This window comes from Culex quinquefasciatus, chromosome 2, assembly GCF_015732765.1.
Source record: "Culex quinquefasciatus strain JHB chromosome 2, VPISU_Cqui_1.0_pri_paternal, whole genome shotgun sequence".
Taxonomy (NCBI): domain Eukaryota; kingdom Metazoa; phylum Arthropoda; class Insecta; order Diptera; family Culicidae; genus Culex; species Culex quinquefasciatus.
Genome location: NC_051862.1, coordinates 23,826,597 through 23,850,006, shown reverse-complemented (window position 1 = coordinate 23,850,006; position 23,410 = coordinate 23,826,597). Strand labels below are relative to the sequence as shown.

Sequence of the window (23,410 nt, the reverse complement as noted above, 5' to 3'; positions counted from 1 at the left end):
GAAGCAAAAAAAAACTTTCCTTCTCACTGATCGCTTTCGGGGAAAAATTCCGTAATCCTCACCTAATCCAGCAAAACAATCCACTCACAACAAAAGTTTTCCGTCGGTTTTTCCCCGAAAATTGCACCAGCCGTAATTTGCCAGATTTAAATTGTCTCACTTTCCGGGCGGTCCCCCGCAGCAAACCGTTTAACCTTCAGCTTAAGCGCTTCCGGTTTTCCGGTTTTCTTTTTTTCTCGAGGTGCAAAATTACAACACAGAGTGTAATTTCTTTCCTGTTTCCTCTTGGGATAGGAAGTCTATTGAACTTTTCAGGGCTTTTTTGCTTCCTTTTTTCCTGGTGGCGAACCCTAGCGGCAACAATCGGAACCACGGAACACCGGTCATGATCGGCTTTGTTCCATCGGAGATAAGAATAAAACCAGGGGACGAACCAGGAATGTGTTTTTTTTTCGACGGGTAGACGCGGAAAACGCAATTTTCCTTTAGATTAGTTTGATGGCAACAGATGATTACAGTAAGAGAAGTGGAATAAGTAAACAAATCGATAAACTGGGAACACTGATATTGTTGCAAATTTTTGATTGGTTACTACGGCAGTTTAAACGTCTCATGTTACACGAAAAAAAAAATCATGAATTTTCGTGATAATTTTTATGATTTCAAAGTTTCATTTATGAAACCGTGAATTTAAAATCATGAATTTATGAACAGTCATGGCACAAGTTAAGGAGCCATCACACTACCGCAAACAAACAAACAAAAATCGCACTTTTTCGTGTTTGACAGTTTGCCAAACTCGCAATCAAGGCAAAATGTATGCAGACTGACATTTGTACAAACAAATCCAGGCAAACAAACAAAGCAAGCAAACTGGCAAACTGTCAAAAAGTGCGAGTTTGTTTGCCGTAGTGTAATGATTCCTTTATGAATAAAGTTAATTGCAAAATAATTCAAAAAATATGCATTTTGGAAATTTTAATTCCATTACTTTTTTTCTTGGGTTGATGAGTAAAATTCATGGTAAGTAGTTTTCCAAAAAATATCTTTTTGTCGGTATTTTCAGAATACTTTTATTGTTGTAAAATATTCAAAAATTTGAAGATTTTTTATAAAATCCAGAAGGAATTGAGAAAGGTTAAATTCCGAAGAAAATAATTCTTTTTCTGCACGAATTTTCCATAGAACTGAAAGTCATTCAATAATTGGCTAGGTAAATGTCGGTAAACTTTTAAATACCTCACTTCCAGCAACTTCTCTGGAGGTGTCAACACGAGCAAACATAAATAAGTAAACTTTGCCATGGCATACAGCATTATGCTACTTTCTCTTTTTCCACGCATACGCAAACCCTCTGCTAAAAACTGGCGTGAATGAAACGAATGAATGAAATTCCCACACGTGACACGAAGCGGGCCCCTCTTTGTGGAAAAGTTGTACTTCCTTAGAAACAGGTTTCCCCACACACGCTGCAAAGCTTCTTTCAAGATTTTTTGCAGCCAATACCTAACTTTGCAGGAAAAGGCGTTACCCCTAAACGAACTTTTTCTTTTTAGACTGAAAAACCTCTTGAACAAAATATTTCCTTCACTAGCGTGCCCAGCTCTTTGAGGAAGGTGGGGCAATAATATGGACGTTTTGAAAAATACGTCATTTGTGGACACCCCCTGACCAAATTTAGAACAAATTTCTGAGGATGGTGGGGCAGTTGCCCCATGTTGCCCCACCCTGTGCACGCTAGTGATTTCCTTACTCTACTCACTAAAATATTTTAAATTTTAGAAATCTAGCTTGAAAAGTAACCTTGTGCTGATATGATATTCAAAATTCAAAGGTAAAACAAGGAACACTCCTACTGCAATATCTGTAAATCATTTCATCTTTGCCTGTAAATATGCAAAGTGGAAAAAACACCTTATTCGCGCTTTGTACCGACTTCAAAAAAAATATATCGTATGCTGTTGTGAAAAGTGTCACAAACAGATTTACTTCGACATCTTCATGGCAACGGCAAACTTTTTTTCTTTGATAAAAAGGGGAACACTTTGTGCTGAATCATGGTAAAAAGAACTCTTTCAACATCCGAAAGTGACTGAATGGCTCGATGAGGCAACCCAAAAGAATTGAACAATATTAGATTCAACTAAACAGAGCTTTATTATTAAATGTTTAGTCATCAAATAAGAAATCCTTTTCTTTAAATTACAGAAATTTGGAGTTTGGATAATACTAAATTTATAAATTTACCTACACATTCAAAATATGTTTACATAGCAGCTGGGTGTTTGTTTGCATCAGATTTACTATCTCTTTCTAGCAAAAGTTTTTTGTAAATCGTCTTCTTGTTTGTTTTTTTTTTTACTGAGCGCTCGATATGCAGCCAACAAATTTCGCGAGTCTGTGACAGCACACTGTGACGAGAAGTTCGTCAGTTTTGGGTTGAATTATAAATTTTTCACTGGGCCTAGAAAGCCTTATATTGCCCAAGTAACATTTTTTTCCAGGAGTTCTACAAGAGCTCTTCAAGATAGCTACAGCATAGCAGTTTGGACCGCGGCAGGATAAAACTCTCTTCAAGTAGTTTTGAAGAGAATTTTATCCTACCGCGGTCCAAACTGCTATGCTGTAGCTATCTTGAAGAGCTCTTGTAGAACTCCTGGAAAAAAATGTTACTTGGGTGGTAAATCCAGGTCCTTAGCTACACTCCAGGGTAACTCCTAAGGGGTTCTAAAGGGTAGAGATACTTGATCACGAATCCAAAGCCCATTTTTCAATACCTCGTTACGGAGGTGTGGTATGACGGCGTACACATAATTTCAAAAAAAAATCATCGAAAAAACCACAAAGAAACTTCAAAAATGGTGTTATGTAAAATTGCAAGGTTATTTTTTAGAGTGATCAATGTTCTATACAGTTGTAGAGCAAACAATTAGAAGCATAGGGGGTTCGCTGGTAAATATTTCATGTTTTTTTATGTAATTCCCTTTTACATGATAATTGAAATGAAATTACATCAAAATGGTCAAAAACACCATCAAGTTTTCAAATCATAGAAAATACAAAAAAAAAAACAAAAATAGTTTAAAAAAATTTCAGAACAACACTTTTTTTCTCAGGTTTATTTCATTTCATTTATTTCGTTGTTTAAGCATTACTTGTATGGAGTTACTATCCTAAGCTGAGATGTGGACTATCTTTCAACAGCTGATTAATTCAAAGTTACAAAATAACCTTCGAAATAGCTAATAGGTGGGGGATAGTTCTCAGGTTTATGTTGTAACACACATAAAAAAAAGTTGAATTTTGGAATGTTGAAAATTTGTCAGGTTGAATATTAACTCTTTTTTGGAGTAATATTACATAAAAAATTACAAAAATGTGAACCTGATGAATATTCATCAAAAACTGATGAAAATTCATCATTTCTGGGTAAAATTTACCATTTTTTTTATTTTACATCTGTCAAATCTGTCACCATTTCCTGATGAATATTACTATCATTTTTTTGCTGTGCAGTTGAGCTATTCAGAAAAAAGCTGAATTTTGGAATGTTGAAAACTTATTAGGTTGAATATTAACTCTTTTTTACAATTATATTACATAAAATATTACATAAAAAATGTGCAAAAATGTGAACCTGATGAAAATTCATCATTTTCTAGAGTAAAACTACACAGCAAAAAAAAGTTGAATTTTGGAATGTTTAAAATTTGGTAGGTTGAGTATGTAATATTAGTAATGTTGTAATTGAGTATGTAGTATGAGTAATATTACTCAAAAAATGTGTACAAATGTGAACCTGATGAATATTCATCAGAAACTGATGAAAATTCACCAATTCCTGATGTAATATTACACATTTTTTTGCCACAAGATCTGTCACCATTTCCTGATGAATATTACCATCATTTTTTTTTCTGTGTAACCATTTCCTGATAAATATTACCATAATTTTTTTCTGTGTAATAAACATATAACATTAATGAAAATTTTGACAAAAAATGTTAAACTTTAAATTAGCCAAAAAAATCTTTTAATGAATAGTTTCACATTATCAATATGAATTCAGGCCAAATAACGTAAAAATAAAAAGTCAATAACACCAGTTTAATTGCGAAAAAAATATCGAGATGCAATCAACTACTCAAAAGGTTACATCCCCCTGGTGACACCTCCGAACCAATCATTTCTTCATACTATTTTCCCACCTTAGTTTATAATTGCTTCGCCCTTTCATGTCTGCGTGTTGCATCCCTTCTCTATCATAGAGCATTCTGGGCCGGGATGAACACCCTCAGATCACGAAGGTAATTTTCCGTGAAATTGCACGGAGTCTTGGCGCGATTGACAGGGGAAAGCAATCATCAGGCTCATAAAGAAATCGTGCTTGTTTGCTGCTTTTTGTACCCTTTTTTATAGACGAGACATTTTTGCTCTTCACTTAGTCCTTCCTTTTTTTGAACGTTCATCTCGTTCTGGGTGCTTGGCCAGGAGATGGATCACTTGGAGCTGAAACTGCCGAGCAGATGGACTGTTTATTGAAGCTTTTATCAGGAGGGGGATGCAGGGTAAAGCGATATAATCAAATTGATAAGTATTTTTTGAAACCGTCCAAAAATGCTTTAAAATTAATGTAAGTGCCACACACTTCGAAAAAATCATGTAATATTCTGTTTATTTGATGCACATAACTGGAGCGTCAAATAAAACATAAAATTCTGTCTGATTTGAAAATTACACGACTCAAATCAGACCCGATAAGGTCGTGTAAAATTACATTAAACGTCATTTTGCTGGCAGGGGCATCCTATTGGAATTATATTTTTCTTGTTGGAACGAAAAAAACAACAAATTATCGTAAAACCAAACATTTTTATTTCGTTGTAAAAAGTTTGACCACACACTTTTTCGATATTTGTCATTTTACTCTCTATTTTTCCATTTTCACAAAAAAAAATCACTGTTTTCATTCACTCAATTCAGTTATCTAGAGTTTCTAATCGTTGGACATTCCACGTCCGAAGTATTGGACATCTTCCAGCAGGCCGTCTCCTTGAAGGGTTACATGGCTTTGGCCGTCCCGCTGGAGGAAGCCAGCAGCCCGTCGTGTAGGAGGAACGTTTTGATTTACACTCACTTTTCGGAAGCAGTTTCAGGCAGTTGCTAAAACGGAACATCGGCTTGCCGGGAGAACTTTTCCAGCATCGCAACCCAGGCCAAGAGTTGATGAGGTCGCTCCTTCTTTGGATCCGGATGATAATAAAACGGTTCCACGGCAGGTGTTCCTGAAAAGAAATCATAAAGTTGATTTTAGTCACCCAATTTAGCAAATTTCAAATAGTAATTTGTGACTGATTCATTCATAAATAAAAGTTAACATACTCACCTGCATCATCGTTTAAACAGTTTTGAAGTTCTGCTGGTCTTTATTGCAACTTCTTGGAAAAAAAAGTGACGGCATTTTTTGTCCGCGACGCGTTTGTAAACATGGCTGACGTTTTAGAAGAGCACCTACACTGTCAAACGTATCAACGCGAATTTGTGTTAAGTTAACACAAAATTACATCGAAAAACACGCTCCAAGGATGTGCATCAAAAGAGACATAAAATTCAATCAGCAATAATTGAATGTTACGTTTGCTATAACGTAAAACCAAGCTTTACTAATTCGTGGTGATTCTAGCAAATTACGTGGAAAGTATCTTAATTTTACATCAAATATTTGATTACATGAGTTTAGATTACGTTGAAATAAAAATTGCGTTAGGTGTGAAATTAATATTTTTTTAGTGTGCAAAGTTTAAATAAACAAATATCAAATGCACAGAAACTCACACTGAAAATATAATAAACTATAATATGCCACTTATTTAACTGCTAAAGGACGGACGTTGACAAGCTTTATAGAGGGCGTAGTTTATTTTTCTACTTAGAAATGACGAAAAGTTTCAAACCTTATTGTGGGAAGCTTCGAAAATCCAAAAATACAAACATTTTAAAATCCAAAACACATGCATAAAAAAAATCTACAAATCGACGTCGTCGTGCTATCTTGTCGCACCCGCCATTTTGACGTTCCGAGAAAAACGCGTTTTAATGTTTGACCTTGAATATTCAAAAACGAGAGCACGCAATGTAAACAATAACAAACACGTTTTGTTTGGCTCACCATTCTGTGCATTGTCCCAAAGTTTGGTTGAAGTTGGTTGCTGGAGTCCCGAGTTATAATTACAAATGTTTACGGTAGTCTAGCTTGTACGTGCGACAAACGCATCCTGACTTTCCTGGCCTGAAATCCCTTTGGCCTTTTGTCGCACTTACATCAATTTTCATGGAGTGACAAGATAGCACGACAAGATTGAAACTACTTTCATATGTAAAGTGACAAAAATGCACGGAGTTTTTTCGGTTTTTGTTGAATATCTCAGGATTGAAATCGAATTTTGGGGATCTGTGAAGGTCAAAAGGTGAGGCATTGTGAGCTGCACAAAATGGCGTTCTTAACTCAATTTGGCCCAAAATGCACGTACGACAAGTTAGCACGATGGCGACGAAATACAAAAATTCAAATATAGTTACTTTACAAGCCATGAAGCATTCCCTAATCCAATAAACATCCAAAAAGAAACCAAACAAAATCCACACAAAATTACCATCAAATGTGTCAAATCCCTTCCTCGCCGAAACGAATGACAAAGGACACGCACATCAAAACCACAAGTCTGGAACATTACCCAAAAATCATCTGCCAGGCGGGTGTCAATAATCTTCCCCAGTTCCATCCTTTTCGATTTGGATTCAGAAACCATCAGTAGCAGCTCAAGACGAGAGACCAAGAAAAAGCTCAAACACCCAACGCAACTCAGCGGAGACACAAAGAAAACCCCTCCCGGATAATAACTCACAGATCCAATTTCCTCATTTTCGTCATAAATCTCAACTGGGACGATTTTCTTCGTAGGTCAACGAAAGCAAAAAGAAAAAAGCTGGTGGGAGTTTATTCGGCATGATGAGAGGGGAAAATAGAAATGCAAGGGGAAACTCTTTTCTTCCCGAGCCCCAAGACGAGACTTGTTGGGGGACATCTCCGTGGCGAGGCTGACAGATTTATAGATATTTTCGGATCCGGTTCCGAGGCTGGTAGGATTTGGGCAGGGCAGCCACAGCCGATGAGCGATTCAATAAGTACCTGTCAGTTTATGTTGTTGATTTTCGGGGAAGAAAAGCCGAGGTAGGCCCCCGGAGAATGACCCAAATTTGGGCAACCTTTTATCAGGATATGAGCTATTGATTTCACTGGAAGTAGTGTCTGGTGCTGACAAGAAGGGGGGACCGAACCAATCTGATTAAAATGTATCACATTTTACGGTAAATAAGGTTTCCAATCAATTTTACTTCTGTCGAACCAAGCTGACCATCTTGACCCTACTTAGCTGGTAGGAATGCAGCATTGACAATGGATTTAAGTTTCTTAGAATATGGTAGAACACTAAATTTTCTGGCTGATCAAATTTTCATAATTTAGAGCAACAAGGTACCACAAAATTGTTGTATTCTTTATAAAAAAAATGTCATTTGTCAAAATTAAGCAAAATTAAATTTTGCTTAAATTTTTTTATTGCATTTATGCAATAATCACAAATTTGCAAAATATCGATGATATTATGAAATTAAGTTTAATAATTCCAAGATGTTCATATCATTTAAAAGTTCAAATGCATGTTAAAGATTTTAAAAAAAAGTTTGAAAATGGATTTTTGGCAAATGGAAAACGAACCCCGTCAAAAGGCAGGATTAGATCTCAATTGAATAATTGAAATTGAGGGAAAAGCCACTTTTTCAAACTTTGCTTTTATAATTGTACTACAAATAGTTAAGAAAGATAAACATAAACAAGTATTTTATTATCATCTGAACTCTAAATTCTAAAATCAATCAAATGTATACAAATTGCGCCGTTGTTTAGAGCAAGATTATTTCTGTGCTTTTGTAGAGTTTTAGACTTTACATCAGAAAGTTAGATACATCTTTATGAAAATTGTACCTTGTTAGAAGAAAATGTGCATTTTTTCCCTCAAACGACCATTTTGCATCATCGGTTTATCTAAGAAGTATACAGACATTTTTAGTAGCTGTCCAGACAAAAATAGTGTATTGAAATTCGAAATGGTATACCATGCAAATTGACGTCTTAGTAAATTTGGTATTTTGATTGAAGCATTAGGAATTTTTCTAGTACACTTAATTCAATAGTTCCTTGAATACATTAATTTGAATTTGGTGAAAAACCTTTTAATATTAATTACCACAATTAACTCGAAGTAAATTCCAAGCAAAATTTGAATGATAAAAATCCACCCCTTTAAAAATAATACAAAAATAAAAAAAAGGCTGGAGATAGAAAAGACGAAATTTTAAAATGAAAAGTTTTGTTCTAAATGAAAAAAATGACCCTTCTGGGTTAATATAGATTCGAAAAGAACATTAAATTTTCCTTAAAATGACATGTTCCAAAAAATTTTACAGTTGAGTAACGAAAAATGGCAAAGTTTTAAAAAAAATGTGTATATGTAGGTCATTGCCGGAATTATCAAGTTATTGCAGTTTTAGTGAAAAAAGCTGATTTTTACCCGTTTTATTCACTAACCCGTTTTTGCACGCGGCGTCTCGAAAAACCCAGTTTTTATGTTAGAAAAAATCATATCTCCGAATCGTTTTAATGGATATTCACAATTTTTGGATAAATTATGTAAAATATAACAAGCAATCAAGGAAAAATATTTACAGATATGAGCTCTTTGGTCCCGAGACCTTCAAATAAAAAAAAACACCTTTTCAAATATTCAGCTAGTGCTAGTGAACCTCTACATATTTTTCTTAAAAATCCCAAATGATAACCATTCTTTTAAAACATGGCGCTCTAAGATTGTTCAGCCGTTCCGGAGATATGATTTTTTGAAAATGTACTTTTTGCGAAAATCGACAAAAAAAAATACGAGTCTAATTATTTGGGTCAATCAACCCCCACTCTAAATTTGAGCCAAATCGGAGCACTTTTGATTTCGAGACTTCCTGTTTAACGTGGAATGGTTGAATAACGAATTTTAAAAGCTGTGCAAATTAAGTTTAGTGAATATAAACATTATTTAAAAAAAATAAATAAACAACCCGTACACATTTTTGCTCATTGTTTTCATTTCCAGAGAACCCTGTTTTGTTTTTTAGAAAAAAATATTTAATTTTCCACACAATTATCAATTATCCAGCAACAATATGAAGCCCCAAAAGTCAAACAAAAACAGGCCGTATGCAAAGAGGCGGACAAACAAAAAAACCCAAAGTGCCTCCGCAATCATTTGCACACAAAATCCAATTAGTGCCCGGCGATGCGGAACGGAACGTGTTGTTTTTCTGGCTGCTTAGAAGGCAAAAAGAGGAAAAAACTTTTCATCATTTTCCATCGTCAAGCCTCACTTTGCAACAGTGTTGAGGTTTTCAATGAGGCTTCAAGATGTTACATAGGGAAGGTGGAAACTTGTATTTTTATAATACAGCAAAAAAATATAAGTAATTAAGTGAACAAATAAAGTAAACAAAACTTGCAAATAAGAAGGTTGAAACCTTTTATCCACTTTCTTGAAACAATGCGAGAACGTTCATTGAATGCTGACAGCAGCTGGCTACCGCCACGTTGAAGGATGTCCTAGCACCGAAAGGCATTTCCATAAATCCATCCACTCATTCATTCGTTCTTGATGTTGATGTGTCCCTTTCTCGGGTTACGAGCAATGGCAGACAATTCCTGTCCACAAAGGATTGAAACAAATAAATAAAAGCTCAGAAAGCATAAAAACCTTTTTGCTTGACCGATGCAATCAACTGACAAATTGGTACAAATTTTCTTCTGATTTGGTTTGTCGGTTGGTTAGCTCTGTTTGCAAATAAGAGAAAATTGGTAAGAGGTACGACTCCAAGACTTGACATCAATCCCAATTCGAAAATGTTATGTCCCACATGAATGTGTGAAGTATTTTGATCGACAATCCACTTAATTAGATGCAACCTCAATGGTACAACACCGTATTATACCACCTGTATCACCTCAGCATTGATTAATGTATTTCTAATGACCACTCATGCCCGAACCACACTCGCCCTAATCGCTAATTACACACGTGTGTGCTTTTCCACCTCCTCTCCCACCCCCACAAAAACCGCAGGTCGGAAACGCGCTGGTTTGCATCGCGGTCTACACGAACCACACGATGCGCACCGTGACGAACATCTTCATCGTGAACCTGGCCGTGGCGGACTTTTTCGTGATCCTGTTCTGCCTGCCGCCGACCGTCGTCTGGGACGTGACCGAAACGTGGTTCATGGGCAAGGCCATGTGCAAGGTCGTCATCTACTTTCAGGTGAGTTGCTCGTTCAAAAATTGATGACAGATATACGAATTTCGGTAGTCTACCAAGCGTCTCCATTGGAATTAGCTTTTGTGTCAAAGTACCGCGTTGCTCCACTGAGAAAATGGGTTTTTTTTTCAATTTCTGACATAGTTTTACTGATCAAAGATAATAAGGGTACCCAGCATGTGAGACATTGTTTGAAACGTGAAGAATTTTCTTGCTCAGGCTGCTTAGAAATTGATAGTTGGGAATAAAAACAACTCTATCAGAACAGATATTAAACAACACACGGATAGAAATCTTGTAAGCAAAGCAGGTAACTCTTCGTTTTTGAATTCGTAAACATTGAAATGTTTCCAAAATCGGCAAAAAATTTCTCCGATTTGAACAACAATGTTGTCAATTTTGAAAACATTTACAACAAAATCGAGAAAAATAGTGATGATTTTGGAAAAATTTCAATTTTTACGAATTCAACAAACACAGAGTTACCGGATATGCTAACAAGATTTCTATACGCACATAACAGCCATCCATAGCAATCGATTCTAGAAGAGAAACGATCACCAGTTGTGTTGGTCCTAGCCGGGATTCGAACCCCAATCCACAGCTTGACGTGGAAGCATTACCACTAGGCTACGTGGCTCGATCAGGAAGTCTACTTTTTTTAAGGGGGAATTGTCAAACTAACGACCCTAATCCTGCAACGATCTGATTGTAAAAACAGTCAAACTTTGATGTAGATAATTTTGTTTACAGTTCTTTAGGGTATAAAAAGTTGGTTGTTGATTAGATTAGCCCGAGCATGGGTAAATAACAAGGGAAATGCGTAATAATACCTTTCTCTGGTATCAATACCAAATTTTGGTGTTCCTGGACCCTTTAAAATTTGTCTTAAGGATTATGCAAGAGCAAAATGTGGTATCATACCAATTTAAGGTATTGTTTTGATATTGCAAAATTGCAGAATTTGTCAATGATCGAACACCACATTTTGGTATTCTTTTGGTATTACAGTATTTTATCAAATTCCTCTGAAACTATGGGAAAATTTTGACCAATTTTGACAAAATAATTAATTTTGCGCTAAAATTATGTCTCAAAGCAAATGCTTTAATTGAAAACCGGAAATTTCAAACTTGATTTTAAACATTTTTGATATACCCCCTATAGAAATGACTTGAAATTGTGGAAAATATTCTAAGTCAGGATAACACATTTTGGTATTATTTTGGTATTACAGTGTTTTATCAAATTCCTCTGAAACTATGGGAAAATTTTGACCAATTTTGACAAAATAATTAATTTTGCGCTAAAATTATGTCTCAAAGCAAATGCTTTAATTGAAAACCGGAAATTTCAAACTTGATTTTAAACATTTTTGATATACCCCCTATAGAAATGACTTGAAATTGTGGAAAATTTTCTAAGTCAGGATGGCACATTTTGATATTATTTTGGTATTAAAGTGTTTTATCAAATTCCTCTGAAACTATGGGAAAATTTTGACCAATTTTGACAAAATAATTAATTTTGCGCTAAAATGATGTCTCAAAGCGAATGCTTTCATTCAAAACCGGAAATTTCAAACTTGATTTTAAACATTTTTGATATACCCCCTACAGAAATGACTTGAAATTGTGGAAAATTTTCTAAGTCAGGATGGCACATTTTGGTATTATTTTGGTTTTAAAGTGTTTTATCAAATTCCTCTGAAACTATGGGAAAATTTTGACCAATTTTGACAAAATAATTAATTTTGCGCAAATATGATGTCTCAATGCGAATGCTTTCATTCAAAACCGGAAATTTCAAACTTTATTTTAAACATTTTTGATATACCCCCTACAGAAATGACTTGAAATTGTGAAAAAATTTCTAAGTCAGGATGGCACATTTTGGTATTATTTTGGTATTAAAGTGTTTTATCAAATTCCTCTGAAACTATGGGAAAATTTTGACCAATTTTGACAAAATAATTAATTTTGCGCTAAAATGATGTCTCAAAGCGAATGCTTTCATTCAAAACCGGAAATTTCAAACTTGATTTTAAACACTTTTGATATACCCCCTACAGAAATGACTTGAAATTGTGGAAAATTTTCTAAGTCAGGATGGCACATTTTGGTATTATTTGAATATTGAAAGGTTTCATCAATTTTCTCTGAAACTATGGGATATTTGTTAAAAAAAATTTACGAGTTAATTAATTTTGCGCTAAAATGACTTGAAACCCAAAAATGTTAAAGATGATTTTAAAAATTAGTGTGATATACCCACTAATATTTTTTTCAAAAACGTTGAAATATCTCTAAATCGGGATAACCAAATACTTTGAAAAACGAGTTAATCGACAGATTAATGAATTTTGGCTGCTTAGAAATTGATAGTTGGGAATAAAAACAACTCTATCAGAACAGATATTAAACAACACACGGATAGAAATCTTGTAAGCAAAGCAGGTAACTCTTCGTTTTTGAATTCGTAAACATTGAAATGTTTCCAAAATCGGCAAAAAATTTCTCCGATTTGAACAACAATGTTGTCAATTTTGAAAACATTTACAACAAAATCGAGAAAAATAGTGATGATTTTGGAAAATTTCAATTTTACGAATTCAACAAACACAGAGTTACCGGATATGCTAACAAGATTTCTATACGCACATAACAGCCATCCATAGCAATCGATTCTAGAAGAGAAACGATCACCAGTTGTGTTGGTCCTAGCCGGGATTCGAACCCCAATCCACAGCTTGACGTGGAAGCATTACCACTAGGCTACGTGGCTCGATCAGGAAGTCTACTTTTTTTAAGGGGAATTGTCAAACTAACGACCCTAATCCTGCAACGATCTGATTGTAAAAACAGTCAAACTTTGATGTAGATAATTTTGTTTACAGTTCTTTAGGGTATAAAAAGTTGGTTGTTGATTAGATTAGCCCGAGCATGGGTAAATAACAAGGGAAATGCGTAATAATACCTTTCTCTGGTATCAATACCAAATTTTGGTGTTCCTGGACCCTTTAAAATTTGTCTTAAGGATTATGCAAGAGCAAAATGTGGTATCATACCAATTTAAGGTATTGTTTTGATATTGCAAAATTGCAGAATTTGTCAATGATCGAACACCACATTTTGGTATTCTTTTGGTATTACAGTATTTTATCAAATTCCTCTGAAACTATGGGAAAATTTTGACCAATTTTGACAAAATAATTAATTTTGCGCTAAAATTATGTCTCAAAGCAAATGCTTTAATTGAAAACCGGAAATTTCAAACTTGATTTTAAACATTTTTGATATACCCCCTATAGAAATGACTTGAAATTGTGGAAAATTTTCTAAGTCAGGATGGCACATTTTGATATTATTTTGGTATTAAAGTGTTTTATCAAATTCCTCTGAAACTATGGGAAAATTTTGACCAATTTTGACAAAATAATTAATTTTGCGCTAAAATGATGTCTCAAAGCGAATGCTTTCATTCAAAACCGGAAATTTCAAACTTGATTTTAAACACTTTTGATATACCCCCTACAGAAATGACTTGAAATTGTGGAAAATTTTCTAAGTCAGGATGGCACATTTTGGTATTATTTGAATATTGAAAGGTTTCATCAATTTTCTCTGAAACTATGGGATATTTGTTAAAAAAAATTTACGAGTTAATTAATTTTGCGCTAAAATGACTTGAAACCCAAAAATGTTAAAGATGATTTTAAAAATTAGTGTGATATACCCACTAATATTTTTTTCAAAAACGTTGAAATATCTCTAAATCGGGATAACCAAATACTTTGAAAAACGAGTTAATCGACAGATTAATGAATTTTGGTGAATTTCAATTCAGTTTCATTTTAATAATACTTATTTTTCAATCTTGTTATTTTTCAGAAGCTTCAAGAACTTCAAGCACAGGCCGTTCATCAATGACAAATGCATTCGGTGTGGTGAAGAATATCACTAATAACAACATGGAATCATCAGGTGAGTAGATTTGGCTGTTGCATATGAATAATTTCCGTTTTTTCACTAACTGCAACTGCTGCACTAAAATGGTATGAAAATACCAAATTTTGGTATTACTTGTTCAAATACCAGCGACCATAATGTGCTCTTGGTTGCCCAGTAATAGATGGTAAAATACCATGAAATCATACCAAAATCATGTATGTGAAAGACCACAGAAATACCAAAATCTGATTTTCCAAGGGCGCGGGAATACCTAAAAATAAAACCATGGCAATACCAAGTTTTGGTATTCAAGCATTGTTCAAAAATCCAGAAGACCTCAACTTGGTATTGAAATGGTTTTATTTTGAGGTATTATTTTACCCTTGGAATAACATGGTTTGGTATTGTTGGGCCCTTACACATACAAGATTTTGGTATGATTTCATGGTATTTTACCATCTATTACTGGGCAACCAAGGGCACATTTTGGTCGCTGTTATTTGCCCAAGTAATACCAAAATTTGGTATTCTCGTGTTATTTACCCCTGCTCGGGAGATTAGATTAGATTAGATGAATCAAAAGTTTGTTGTTGTGTACCCTTAATTATTAAAGCCCTGTTGAAAAGAATATAAGTGATTTAAAAAAATATATTTCACTGCAATTTTTTAACAAATTGTTACTTCGAGTATCAATGATTTTATCTGTATCAAAGTGGTTAAAATTTGACATTTATGCCTCTAATATGGAAAAAAAACAGTTTCCTATTATGTCAAGCAAGGATTATTTTTCTGAGCACCCGGATCCGGCCTGTGAAGCAATTAGAAAAAATAAGACTTGAAATTAAAACTCAATGAATGAAATGGTTGAAGTTTAAGTTTTGCCAGACCTTCTTTGAGTGCAAAAAGTAAATTTTGCAATTCCGTCGTGAAACTACTCACTTTTCCTGTCATTCTCGAACGACGAAATAGCCTACTTTTCTGTACCAAAAATAACAGAATCGAATAGCAACACTTTTCAGCACTTGTTTCGAAAAGTAACACTTTTCAACATTTTTTTGATTTAAACGATTTATTGACAAAATACATGAAAATTTGACTTAAAATTTCACTCAGTGTGTGTTTTTTGGAATTGCAAAAAATGTTGTATGGAACTCGTTGCAAAACTTGATTTTTTCAGCACTCTTGGTATTTATCCAACTCGGTGAACCTCGTTGGATAAATGTACGACTCGTGCTGAAAAAATCCTCTTTTTGCAACTTGTTGCATAAACTACTATTTTAAAGATAAAAATACCCTCCCAGGCATTAGGCCTTGCAGACAATCTTAAGTAAATAAAGAAAGGAGAAAAAGTAAAAAAGATTTTTATTTCGAATACCTTAAGTACTTCCGATACCAATAGACATTAAACAATTGTTTACGTTAATTTGATATAAAGCAGAGATTAAAGCATTGCCAAAACTCTGTTTGGAACGCAAAAACAACAAATTGTAAATTGATTATTCACTAATTAAATTTAATTGGAATAAATGAATTGAAATTAATGGAGAGCTGGCGGTAAAATCAGAGTCCGAGTCACAATCTAATCACAACGAACGTTATCCACCTAACTATGTTTTTTGGCTCCATCCTCACACATAAACAAAAAAAAAAACAATCCAAATAGGGAAAAGCCTCAGAAAGAAAATAAATATCATTATTTTTATTATTTATGTTTATCGGATTTTTTGCCTTTTATTCTTGCTAAAACATTTCTAATTTAATCTAATCAAACACAAGCGCAGCCATTCCGAAGAAACCATCCTGAAAGAACATCTGATTAGATTACAACCCAAGTTTTTTCTTGTCAATAATATAGATTGTAGTACATTCGAGCTTCCCCGAGTTGTTTAAACACTCATTAAAATGGCTAGGCCTACTACGTTGCATTAACAGCAGAGATGATTCAGTGAACGGATCACACTTCACAGAATCTACAGGAGAGGAAGGATGCGTGGACATACTAACGCAAAAACATTTGCAATAGCCTTAAATTAAACATCAAACATGATTTAAATCAAATCTAAGAAAATTCTGTTAAGTTAAAACCTATTGGAAGATTTGTTAAAAATGTTTGATCACCCATCAGCTATCACCTAAGATACGCGCATCCTTCTTACGCCACAGACTCCTCACTGTGACAGTTGATATCACACCAGTCACGGTTCGACTGACATGATTCGATTTGCATTCAAAACACACTCTGCAAGAACCTCATCAAACAAATACACGTTTCCGGCGCGTGGTTCCTCCCCGTGACAAAGTGCAAACAGTTCAATTTGCACGACAAACAGATCAACGTTGAGTTGAGATTGAAGCTTAAACACACACATTTAGCTCGGGTCAAATCAGTGGAAATTTATGCGTTGAGCAAATATTGTGAGACCGTGCAATGGAAACTTCACTGGAACTCCACTCAAAGTAAATCAAAAATATATTTAAACTCAAGTTATTTTTACTTTCAATAAATTCCAGAGAATATAATTTTAGGTAGCTGTGCCAAACTAAAAAACGACTTTAAATAACAAATAAACAAATTAAACTTTTTTTACTGTGATTTAAATTGCAAAGCGTTCAAAATTAATTCCACTAATCCCTGATTATAATAATGGGTTTCCCTAGTATTTATTTACGTTACTCTTCACCCCAGATAAATTGATTCTAATTTCAAGGCTCGATTGGACTTTTAATTCAAACGATAAGGTATCGACTGCTGATTCCTATACAGTTTCAAGCAAAAAACGCAGTATTGTAGTATTTTACCTTTTGCCTTCAACCAGTTTAAAAAAAACATTGCACAAAAGCAATTTAAATAAACGCTGCGCACAAACAGTCTGTGCACCGAAAACCCGGTTGTAATGCAGCTCCCGGCAGGAAATAGAACACTGGACAATAGAGTCATGCTCGAATCGTCAAATAAAGTATTTATTATTTACCTTGGAAGCGGAATGCTGTAATAAATTAATTTCGTTTGTTTTTCATACATTGATTGAAATTAATTTCATGACCAAAAAACCAGAAAATCAAACGGAAATCTCTATTGTTCATTCCTGGCGAGAAAAAGCAGATTTGCACTCGGGCACTTGCAGCTCAATATTGAATTTCCGGTTCTTCAGGACTTTTTTGCCAGCAGGTATTATTGTTTCCGGGCGTTTACATTCGCACATTGCTGCTCTTACTGGCTGTCAATTTCCGCTAAACGTGGGATGCTGCGTCTATTTCTATGTATGACTCCGAGAGAGCATACTTCTCAGCTGTTTGTGTGAGCGTGTGTGTCCGTGCAATATTGTAATCTATTTTACTTTAGCCAATGGGGGGGAATTTACTAGCAAGATATGTTAATTGATGGAAATTGCAGAATTCGATATTACTCTCCTGGTATTCATTAATAATATCAATTTGAAAAGCATCAGGTGCTGCTCAACTTGGTAGGCTTAAGAGGAGCATGAATAAATTTCTAAACATTTCTAGTAATGTTTGTCCATTTTCTATTTAAATTTCGATATTTTAATCTCAGTTAGTAACAACATCACAAAACATTCAAAACACGTCGCAAACACCCGCTCATAAAACAACTTCCAAAAGGCACGGCTCCCAGCCTGGAATCGAGCGACTGCGAAAACTTCCCAGTAATTACGGATGCACATAAATTTGAACTTGATGGCGTTCGCCACCCCCAGTCAAGAAGGAACAACCGACGCCAACGATGCTTCAGACTCCACAAAAAGTGATTTCCTCGTCCGCATCTATAATGAGTATCACTTCCCTTTTGCTATGGCGTTTAAATTGAGTGAAGTGTTGGGGGAGTGAGAAGGAATTTGTTTGACAAACTGGTGATAATTATCAGTGCTGGACCGAGACATAATAACGGATGAGTTTGAATTTTTGAAGGCGAGTCGATTTAATGACAGGGCATATGAGTTTATTCGATATTTTCCTTCAATTGGATTGATATGAAATCCATGGAAAAAACAAACAAACTTAAGCAGCAGGAATTTTAATCGAAATGGTGTAATAAAATCAGAGAGTGTAACTTTTTTATTCAACTTTCCACCACACAAATTACATTTCCATGTCACACGTACACGACCACCAAACACTCGACACACGGCACCCGGCGGGAAATGGCAGTAATAATAAGGGGTAATTGGAAGAGAATAAGCCACCACCCCCACCACATGAAGTGGATTGCATCCCTATGCAGCTGAATTCACCTAATGAAAAATTCTCTGTCAATTTGCTGTGAGTAACTCGTTAATATTAATATTTAAGTTATAGAAAGTAATAACATGTTTTAGTATGACTTGGTTTGAAAATTAACAACACCTTGAAATTTCGTAGAGAATCTTAATTCAATTTCAATAAAATGTATAATGATGATGCTTTATTTTGTTGATACAAATGTAATTTCATATTTGAAATACATTCTTTCCAAAACTATTACTATTCAAAGAAATGATTACTCACCAAAAAAACGTAATAAAATGCAACTTAAATCGATCCCAACAATATTTATCTATAGTTTTTCTATGCATTCTTCAAATTGAGCCATTTTTTTATTTTTTAGCAGGCGGTTGCAGGAAAAAGCAACTTGAATTTTTGCATTCAAAAAGAAAATTACATTTTAAAAAAATTAGACCGTTGCAAATATTTTTCAAAATTTGAATAATTCGTCAATACTTTGATATTTTGAAAACTAATTATTGCAAAACAACTGGGCAAGTGAGCAGTTCTCCCAGATTTCGGTCTTTCGATTATTTTTGTATTTTTTAATCCGACTGAAACTTTTTTGATGCCTTCAGTATGATGTATGAAAATTCAAAAATCTGTATCTTTTGAAGGAATTTTTTGATCGATTTGAAGTCTTCGGCAAAGTTGTAGGTATGAATACGGACTACACTGGAAAAAAATGATACTCGGTAAAAAAAAATTTGGTGATTTTTTATTTAACTTTTTGTCACTAAAACTTGATTTGCAAAAAAAACACTATTTTTTATGTTTTAGAGGACATCAAATGCCAACTTTTCAGAAATGTCCAGGTTGTGCAAAAAATCTTTGAGTGAGTTATGAATTTTTGAATCAATACTGATTTTTTCAAAAAATCGAAAAATTGGTCGTAAAAATTTTTCAACTTCATTTTTCGATGTAAAACCAAATTTGCAATCAAAAAGTACTTTACTAAAATTTTGATAAAGTGCACCGTTTTCAAGTTATAGCCATATTTAAGTGACTTTTTTGAAAATAGTCGCAGTTTTTCGTTTTTTTAAATTAGTGCACATGTTTGCTTAATTTTGAAAAACATATTTTTGAAAAGCTGAGAAAATTCTCTATATTTTGCAAGTTTGAACTTTGTTGATACGACCTTTAGTTGCTGAAATATTGCCATGCAAAGGTTTAAAAACAGGAAAATTGATGTTTTCTAAGTCTCACCCAAACAACACACCATTTTCTAATGTCGATATCTCAGCAACTAATTTTCCAATTTTCAATGTTAATATATGAAACATTCGCAAAATTTTCCGATCTTTTCGAAAAAAATATTTTCAAAATTTTTAAACCTAGACTAACATTTTAAAAGGGCGTAATATTGAATGTTTGAATATTTTTTCAAAAGTGGGCAAACATGTGCACTAATTTTAACAAATGAAAAACTGCGGCTATTTTCAAAAGAGTCACCTAAAAGTGGATTTAACTTGAAAACGGTGCACTTTATCAAAATTTCACTTAAGTACTTTTTGATAGCAAATTTGATTTTACATCAAAAAATGAAGTTGAATGATTTTTGCGACAAATTTTTCGATTTTTTGACGAAAATAAGTATTGATACAAAAATTCATAACTCACTCAAAGATTTTTTGCACAACCTGGAAATTTCTGAAAAGTTGGCATTTGATGTCCTCTAAAACATATCAAAAAATTATGAAAATTAAAAATGGTGTTTTTTACAAATCAAGTTTCAGTGACAAAAAAAGGTCAATAAAAAATCACCATTTTTTTAACCATGTATCATTTTTTCCAGTGTAGTCTGTATACATACCTACAACTTTGCCGAAGACACCAAATCGATCAAAAAATTCCTTCAAAAGATACAGATTTTTGAATTTTCATACATCATTTTTGTATGACCAGCTGCCAAATTTGTATGGAAAATTATATGAACAAACTAATGATGCAAAATGGCTTCTTTGGGCATACCGAAGGCACCAAAAAAGTTTCAGTTCGATTAAAAAATACAAAAATTAAAATTTAATAAAAAATACTGATTTCGTAGAGAATTTCTCAGGTGTAAAATACATTTTAAAACATTTTTTTGCATCGAAATGTTAATACCATGCCTTGTATTTCCACTTTTTATTCCTTTTTTAGGAGATCAGGAGATCAGAACTAGCTATTAAAATACCCAGATATTAGCTGTTATAATAACACAAAATAATAACAATAAAATAACGAAAAATAACTAATTCTGTCATCAAAAAAAATATTACAAGAAAATTCGATAAAGGAAAAGCGAAATATTTCCGAGACTCTATTTGGTATTTCCAATTTTAATGCTTCATTCCAATAAAATATTACATATCATCTTCAATCTGTTGAGCTCATTGAAAAGGTCTTTCGAATACCTTTCTAAAAATGTCATGACGGGGTTTCTTTCGAAAACCACCCTTTTTACAATCTTCGGGACTTTTGTTAAAATCGTTTTTAAGCATAACTTTTGAAGTACTTAACTAAACTTTATAATTTTCAACAGCGACTGATGGGACCCCAAGACGGATCGAATGCGACCAAAACGGTCCAAATCGGTTCAGCCAGTGCCGAGATAATCCAGTGTAATTTTTTTCGATCAACATCCCACCACACAGGTATTTGCTCACAATTTGATTATGTGTCGATATGCATACATGAAGGTGGGTCAAATTATGAATTGTGTTTTTCGAGTGATTTTATAGCCTTTCCTCAGTAAGGTGAGGAAGGCAAAAATTGGAATATCCATACTTCCATTCTTGTTATTGATATGTTAATAGTAGTTTATGCAACAAGTTGCAAAAAGATGATTTTTTCAGCACGTGTCGTACATTTATCCAACGAGGTTCACCGAGTTGGATAAATACGACAAGTGCTGAAAAAATCAAGGTTTGCAACGAGTTCCATACAATTTTTTTTGCATTTCTGAGAAACACCTATTGAGTGAAATTATAAGTCGAATGTTCATGTATTTTGTCAATAAATCGTTTAAATCAAAAAAATGTTGAAAATTATTACTTTTCAAAACTAGTGCTGAAAAGTTCAAGTTTTCAGCATCCATTTCAGTGTTGAAAAGTAGAACTTTTAGCATTTGTTTTGAAATGTGTTTCTATTCGATTCTGTTATTTTTAGTTGATAAAAGTGGGCTGTTTCGTCACGCGAGAATGACAGGAAAAGTAGGAAGTTTCAAGACGGAATTGCAAAAATATATTTTTTGCAATTCCGTCGTGAAACTACTAACTTTTCCTGTCATTCTTGAACGACGAAATAGCCTACTTTTCTGTACCAAAAATAACAGAATCGAATAGCAACACTTTTCAAAATAAATGCTGAAAAGTTCTACTTTTCAGCACTCAAATTGGTGCTGAAAATGTTGTATGGAACTTGTTGCAAAACTTGATTTTTTCAGCACTCTTCATATTTATCCAACTCGGTGAACCTCGTTGGGTAAATGTACGACTCGTGCTGAAAAAATCCTTTTTTTGCAACTTGTTGCATAAACTACTATTTTGATATCATAAGTAAAAGTTTTATACAAATTAAATAAAACACTTAAATTGAACAACATTTTTTGGTTGTTGCGAACAGCTAGAGAACTGCTCTTATGAGAAAATGATCCCCCGCTAGTATGCTGAAATACCGTTATTAAATCTTGGTATGACACAGAAAATGGGTGAGACCTTTCCTTACTACCGTACGGATGCATACCTTTAGGGGCTGTAAGCTTGCGGGGATTTCTTAGAAAATCATACCTAGCATTCCACGAACGTTATTAATTCATTTCCACTGAAATTGATAGCTGTGTGATCCAGTTTATCATGCAAATTTATCAATAGCTATTCCTTAAAGGCTGACATCTATTTTATGGTTCTACCACCTTTCTGGAAGTCAAAAGATTGCAATTTGCTTAAAGCACTACACAAATTGAGATGAAGCGTAAACTTTTTTTTTATGAAACTTTTTCACCTTAGCGAGGCCACAATTCTTTTCAGATTTAACAGCGCAACGCGTTCATCAAGTAAAGCAATTTCCCAAAGCCATTATTATCATTATTTCCACGACCCCTGAAGCAGCCCGGCAATTGTGGGTGGTTTTTGTCACCCAAGCACGCACGCACACACTCAGTCCCCTCTTCATCAGCAAGTTTGAAAGTTCCGTTGGAGTTGGTCCTAGACTCGTGCACTTTCTCACATTAATGGGGCCATGCATTAAACTCACTTCTAGGCATCGCGACGCCGCCACCATCGTCGTTGGTGTCGTCTTTGGGACGCGCTTCTCCTGCCAAGGGGAGCATCATATTTCATTACAGAAGCATAATGGATTGCATCACTGCCGTTTTACGGCGATATGATGTATACGCCATTTTGGACATTTTCAATTTTATTGTACAGTCTGATAAAGAATCTTAAAAGCAACCTCCTGACGAAAGAATTTTTCAAAAAACTGCTCTGGGGCCCATTTTATTAAGCAAACAAACAATGATGTATACGCCAATTTTACTCATCATGATGTATGTATACATTGAGAATTGATAGAAGTCAAATTCAATACTGTTTGAATGTTGATTTGAGGTTTTGGGACCAAATCAAGATTGGGCAATATTTTATTACATTATTTCGATTTAATTCTTAAGGGGACGTCTATTAGGCATCATCCATAAAGTACGTCACGTTCTGAGGGAAGAGGGGGGTTTTGAGAAAGCGTGAAATTGCGTGTTAAAAGCATAGGGAAATCGTGACAAAGGGAGGTGGAGTAAATTTTGGCTGATTT

At 34.2% G+C, this 23,410-nt stretch overlaps 1 protein-coding gene across 2 annotated transcripts in view; it reads left to right on the top strand.

Moving 5' to 3' along the window:
- LOC6048201 (orexin receptor type 2) overlaps positions 1 to 23,410 on the top strand; it is a 227,297-nt gene that overhangs the window by 115,079 nt on the left and 88,808 nt on the right. For both annotated transcript variants that reach the window (XM_038253430.1, XM_038253431.1), the window contains exon 6: positions 10,221 to 10,415. In XM_038253430.1, coding sequence (XP_038109358.1) covers positions 10,221 to 10,415 — 195 coding nt within the window. The remainder of the gene's footprint in view (positions 1 to 10,220; positions 10,416 to 23,410) is intronic.